Genomic DNA, 6,797 nt, shown 5'->3' with positions numbered 1-6,797 from the left:
TGGTGTTGGGTGACATGCTCGTTAGGCTGTGGGCAGTTATCGTTTACCGGTTTATCGATGATGTTCTGCACGCTTCGTTATGTAGTGTTGTGATGCGTATGGGAACAAGCTCGTTAATGAGCTGTAGATGAAAGAGGAGGCTGTGACATTGGATAATACGCCATTGTATTGGAGCGTATAAGGTATATGTGTATATATAGTTTGGTGTGTGCATAACCTACTTAAGTGAGAATTACACAGCTGATTTAGACGGTACATGAATACATTGAATGTACAGATTGGAGGCTACCGAGTGAAATACTGAGGAGCAAGGCGAAATGAAGAACAGATCAGATAAAGAAATATGCGCAATGGAAGCGAAAGACAGACTAACGGAGGATGCAGCTCTGAGATTTTTAGAGCGCGGAGGCAAGTGGCAATGGATACAAATGGCTCTCTTGCTATTCACATTTGTGTCAACCGTCCAGACAACTTTCGTCATAGTTTTCACGGGTACGTGTGCCTAGCTCTGTGTGTTAAGGCTACATTAGGTTATCATAATATTGGGGTGAGGTGGACGTGCATGACCCAGTAGTAAAAGCGTGCGTTCAATCCGGGCCTTGGACAGGGAATCTCTAGATTCCACAGTGGTGGTTGTTTATGGGGACCTGCTTATCAAGGAGCGGTTCACGGCACCCTTGGGCTTTATGTCATGCATGTCTGGGCGTCACATGTGGGAGGTTAGTCAGTATCTTGCCAGAAGTCGGTGGCTTACCACCACCTTCCTTACCCACAAAACCTTCCGCCATATCTTATAAGTGGAAACCTCTTGAGTATTAAAACATTAAAAATGCTAATGAAATAAATACATTTTGGGAAAGGTGCATGTATTTTGACTCAGCGATTCAACACGGATAAAGAAAAATCCTTTTCTTGTGCACAGAAAAGAACGACAGGGAAAAGAGCTCCAGCAAACACTGCATTTACTGATGCTCCTGTTTTGACATGCATTGCGAAATTTAGTTCAGTTTTGTTGTATTTTGTATTGTCCTACATTGCCAAGACATCATGTGGTTTACCCACCTTATGTTTCCTTAGATCACGCCTCTTGCGTTGTACTTATGCGACGCATACATGTAGCGAATGGCGGTCCTGCTTACATGTACGTGTGCATTACTTTGCTGTCATTGCTCACCTTTATTATATTATGTGCATACATGGAAAAGAAGAGTTTTCCTGAATTTTCAAATTTGAATGGTAAATGACCTAAAAATTCGTCCATGAAAAAGCTGCTCATTGAGCTCAATTCCGAGGGTTCTATGGACCTTATGTAGGACTTTTGATGTTGACTGGGTAAGTGCATGTACACGTAGAATGATATTGTACTGGAAACACATTTAATCTTCATTTACACGAATGAAATTTATTTGTTTCTAAAGATAAACATCCTGGGGCGAAATTTTATGATTTGACTGTATGTGATTGAGTACCAAAGTAACATGACCGTATGGGAGAATGTGAGAAGGCAGTGTGATGAGTTAGCACAATGTAACAAAGTGTCAGGAGAATTTGGCTGGTTACGGATGAAATGTCAGGAGAATATGGCCGGATAGGGATGAAGTGTCAGGAGAATGTGGCCGGATAGGGATGAAGTGTCAGGAGAATGTGGCCGGATAGGGATGAAGTGTCAGGAGAATGTGGCTGGGTGCTAATGAGTTGCCATAAGAATGTGGCTGGGTGCTAATGAGTTGCCATAAGAATGTGGCTGGGTGCTAATGAGTTGCCATAAGAATGTGGCTGGGTGCTAATGAGTTGCCATAAGAATGTGGCTGGGTGCTAATGAGTTGCCATAAGAATGTGGCTGGGTGCTAATGAGTTGCCATAAGAATGTGGCTGGGTGCTAATGAGTTGCCATAAGAATGTGGCTGGGTGCTAATGAGTTGCCATAAGAATGTGGCTGGGTGCTAATGAGTTGCCATAAGAATGTGGCTGGGTGCTAATGAGTTGCCATAAGAATGTGGCTGGGTGCGAATGGCGTGCCAAGAGATTGTGACTGGGCGAAATGAAGTTTTATGAGAATGTGGGTGGGCAGATTGAGTGTCATGAAAATGCAGCCAGGTGAGATGAAGTGTCATGAGAAAGTGGTTGGGTGAGATGAAGTGTCATGAGAAAGTGGATGGGTAGAATGAAGTGTCATGAGCATGTGCCAGTGTGGGATAGTGTCATGAAAGTATGTCATGAGACAGTAGGGTGGGCTGAAGTTTTATGAAAGCGTGGGTTTGAAATCCTACAATGTGCGATGTGAAATATCAATAATTTGAACTGCCGGTACTGTTTGCAGGATTTGAACCAAAGTTTGTCTGCCGTGATTTGGAACTGAGTCTGGGTCCAGATAAAAACGGTCTAAACAACCACAGCACGGAGATATTTGACAACGCTTGTTTGGTTTATAACGCCACCTCAAATTCATCAGTAGGTTGTGACTCAGGATTCCGTTATGAAGTGTACAAGACGGAGTCTATTGTGAGCGAGGTAAATATCAGCCACTGACGCAAAATCACGCGGGTGGAAGTCTTCTGTATCAGTATTGATGTTTTTAAAAGTAACTTAGTGCTTGGGGTTTAACGCCGTACTCAACAATTTTTCAGTCATATGAAGGCGAAGGAATCCTTAGGGTGTATGTAATGTGTCTCCTTGTTGGAGGACGGATTTCCAGCGCTCTTTCATCTAGTGCTGCTTCGCTGAGACGAAGGTCGGTAAGCCGCCCCGCACGAGCCATTATACTGATACCTGTCAACTAGTAGTTGCACTATCCCCTTCATGCTGAACGTCAAGCGAGGATGTTCTTAAAAATACTTGACGCAGTATTGTGTGTCACATAGCGCATGATAAACCACTCAGCAATTGTGCATAAATGTACCATTCTAACAAACGTAGGGATATCCCATAACAACGAGCCACAGGTACAAACTCCATTGTCTTTATTTAGACACTAAGCCTAAACATCTGATGAGTGACAAGTTGTCATCCTGATTTAATCACTGAAAAGCATAGAATCTGAATGACAAGTAAACAATACCATTGAGGTTAGGGAGTGAAGTGGTGAGGCGGTATGGCAAAAATTTTACCCAATAAAACAGTCCAGATATAATAGGCATATATACCACATGTCTCAGTAGGCTTATTTCACGAGATCAATGGCCGGATTCATTTCTAGATAACTTCTTACTATACTTCATCAAAACCGTTCTGCTTTCAGTGGAATCTGATTTGTGATAAGGCCTATCTGTCCGAGGTCTCTCAGATGCTGTTCACGGTGGGCAGTGCGATAGGCGCCGCCCTGGTGGCCCCACTCTCTGACCGTGTGGGGCGGCGCTTGACCTTCATCCTCACGAGACTGCTCACCCTGCTCAACTCTTGCGCTATCCTCTTCGTCCCCCGGGATCACCGGCTTTATCGTGCTGCGTTTTCTGGGAGGAATTCTTACTACGGTAAGTGGACAGTTTCTTAGGGGAAAGGTCAAGAAATATGTCATGGTGAGTCCGACATCACGTTACTTTTTGCGTTGCCGGTTGTGGGGGCAAAGGGAGGCAAATCTTGTAACTGATGGAACAGCAGTATCTTCTACCAACTTAATTACATTAATTGCGATAACAACACAGGGTTTAGAGTAATTCTATACTAGTGATGTCTAATAAATTACAACTAACTACAACTGTTTTTTGTTGCATAAATCTGACTATTTAAACATCTACATGATCAATTAGAATAAAACCTTAACTGAGGTTAACTGACAGTCCCTGTTTTTCTGGTTACATGTGACTATCTGCCAACTATTGCCCTGTCATCATGCTATAGTTTACTCTCCGCGTTGAGCTCGTTCATATTTTATATTTCAACTTTCAGCTTGGTAACGATGTTTGTTAACCCTCGGTGACGTATTCGAGGTCATTTTTCAAAAAATTTCACTAAAATTCTAATATTTCTTTTTGTTAGGCATTTTCGTATTTTAACTATTTTGTTGAAACTTGCATGCCTCACATTTTTTTTGTTGGTTTGGGTGTGGTCATCTTCACCATGGAAACCTCAATGTTTCTTCTATGGTTCCACAAAGTTATTGTAATTATATGGCTGTAATACTGCAAACTAATCGTTTGTTTAACCATTGTTGTTAGGCCAATGGATTGATACGAGGCGTTTACCTGACTGAGCTGACTTCATTGCGGACCCGTCCCGTCATGACTACCATATCCGAGATATTCTGGGGTGTGAGTCTATGTATCATGGCTCTGTGTGGTCACCTTATGAGGGGCAAGAACTGGCGGTACATCTATGCGCTCGTTTGCGCCTCTTATTTCACCATCATTTTGGAGATTATGTAAGTATGTAATATACGTCTGTTGCTGAAGAAAATCGGAATGGCTGGAGTAATCCACCGACCTTGTTCATGTACAGGTACCTGACAAACTTCATAACCCTAGACGAGACGAACCAGCGAGAGCAGGATTTGAACTTGCTATTTTACTGGCAAGGAGACAATTGGCCTATTCGAGAACTGCGCTTTGGCCGAATAATGTATGGTCATTGTTTCATTTTTTCCCCCTAAATTCAGCCGCCATCAAAAGAATAAGGAAGGTTGGCACACGCCAGCCATAAAGTATACGATGATTTTGGCCTTTTTTTCGGTATTAATTCTATCATGTTACGATGACATTTCTTTGTGTAGAGTGTATACACAGTATTTTTATTGCTGTCCTATTGAAATATCAAGCTGAAGACTCCATGCATGTTCACCCTGGCTCACTACACACTGAGCAGACCGGTTAACATGCTAATCCATAAAGGCCCAGGAACTAAGACCTGGATTAACGATAGACATGAGAGATGAGCTGTACCGTATATGTTCTGACGGATTAACACGGGAACAGTGTAATTATATATCATATGTATGTTTGTATGTTTGGGGTTTAACGTCATACTTTTAATTACATACCGTATGTATGTGTGTATGCTTGGGATTTAACGTACGGATTTACGTAACGGATTTAATTACGGTATGTAATTGTATTTATATGTATGTGTGTATCCTAGGGTTTAACTTCGTATTTATAATTATATATCGTAACTTACTTGGTGTTTAACGTCATACTTACAATCATATATCGTATGTATCTTTGTATGTTTGGGGTTTTAAAGTCGTACTTATAACTATATCTCGTAACAATCCACGGGGTATATTAATTTTCGAAGGAACTAATTTTTTTCAAGAATGTTGTAAAAAGGAGAAAATTGACACAAATTGAAGAATTCAAGGCTCGTGGTTATCATTTGCGACTTAATCTAATAGTTTAAAGTCTGAAGGTGTGTATGTTCCCATTATATATTGTATGTTCGGTTTCCTCCCACCATAATGCTGGCCGCTGTCGTATATAAGTGAAATATTCTTGGATATGGCGTAAAACACCAATCAAATAAGTTCATGTAAAATAAATAAAATATATTGTCATGCAAAACTCTGATTAAATCTTTGTCATTTTTTTTATTGGACTGGTGTCTTACGCCATACTGAGGATTAATGCTTCACTTAGACGACTGGGGCCATCACTATGGTGGGGGAAAAACCGGGCAGAGCTCGGGGGAAAACGACGACCATCTTTAAGTTGGTGCAGATATTCCCACATAGGAGCAGAGAGGACGCTAGCACGAAATGACGTTGAACTCATAGCGATTGCATAGGTGAGAGGCTCCTACGTCATTGCACTTTACTAGAGCACTAGCCAGTGGACCACGGAGGTCACCTAAAACCTCTGTGAAAGCTAGTGTTTGCTATATTGACGAATAATGTAGTGTATATGTACAATGTACGAGGCATTGGGGTCGCAAACCATGTTATCGGTTCATGCAAGTTGGGAGAGTATCAGTATGGAGGGGAAAATAGTTCGAGGTTCGAGGCGCAGTTTATCGAAAAGGGTTCGCATCTGTAATTTATAAAAGACTGTTTCTTATCATTTCAGGTTTCTTAAGGAATCTTTAATTTGGCTTTATGCAAATGGCAGAAACAAGGAAGCATCTTCTATATTAAGGAAGGCGATGAAAGCTAACCGTATTACAGAGGAGGCATTAAAGACCAAGGAGGAGGTAAAGATGACACTGAAAGAGAAAGAAACCTCGCCATTTGACGAAGACATAGCGGACCAATCACTGATTTGCGCTGTGGAATTTAAGAAGACAATAAATGATGACGACGAATCAAATCAACGACGATTGACAATTATCGATATGATGAAGAGCAAAACAACAAGGAAATTTATGTTTATAATATCTGCCGTTTGGTAAGTAAGGGTACGGAATTTGACTTTGAAAAGTATGAACGATTGCTATACCGGATTAAAACATACAATCCGGTACCTCTCAGATTTTCGATAATGTAAAATGGATAATAGTTTAGAGTCAGTAACACTAGCTGATCCAAGAACATGTTTGTAACGTTATTGGAAGCTTACATCCAAGACATTGCGCCTTAAACAATGTCTCTCACGGTATGTCTTTTTGACTTCAAGATTTTTCATCGTTCGTATATTTGTCTATTTTTTCAGGCTTACTTGAAATGCATTTATTTATTTATTTATTTATTTATTTATAGTCATTGGCATTTTACGCTGTGCTGAAGACCATTTCACTTATTTCACCTATAAAAATACATCTTCCAGGTTTAATGTTATATTTAGTGCCCATTCTTCCTTGCAGTACATGTCAATAGCAAGTATCGCTCACAGGATACTAAAAACACATAGGTTTCCAAATGCGTCGTCCTGAAA

The 6,797-nt window shown here is 40.9% G+C and overlaps 1 protein-coding gene across 1 annotated transcript; it reads left to right on the top strand.

Moving 5' to 3' along the window:
* The first annotated feature begins 350 nt into the window (after nt 1-350).
* Nucleotides 351-6,013, top strand: LOC135463087 (solute carrier family 22 member 13-like). The gene is made up of 4 exons (XM_064740410.1): nt 351-408; nt 2,321-2,511; nt 3,239-3,470; nt 5,994-6,013. The coding sequence occupies exons 1-4, from the start codon at nt 351-353 to the stop codon at nt 6,011-6,013; spliced, it is 501 nt and encodes a 166-aa protein (XP_064596480.1).
* The last annotated feature ends 784 nt before the right edge of the window (nt 6,014-6,797 follow it).

Source organism: Liolophura sinensis, chromosome 1 (genome assembly GCF_032854445.1).
Source record: "Liolophura sinensis isolate JHLJ2023 chromosome 1, CUHK_Ljap_v2, whole genome shotgun sequence".
In the NCBI taxonomy this organism is placed as follows: Eukaryota; Metazoa; Mollusca; class Polyplacophora; order Chitonida; family Chitonidae; genus Liolophura; species Liolophura sinensis.
Note: the sequence above shows the minus strand (reverse complement) of the source record. Positions and strands in the feature narration are given on the sequence as shown.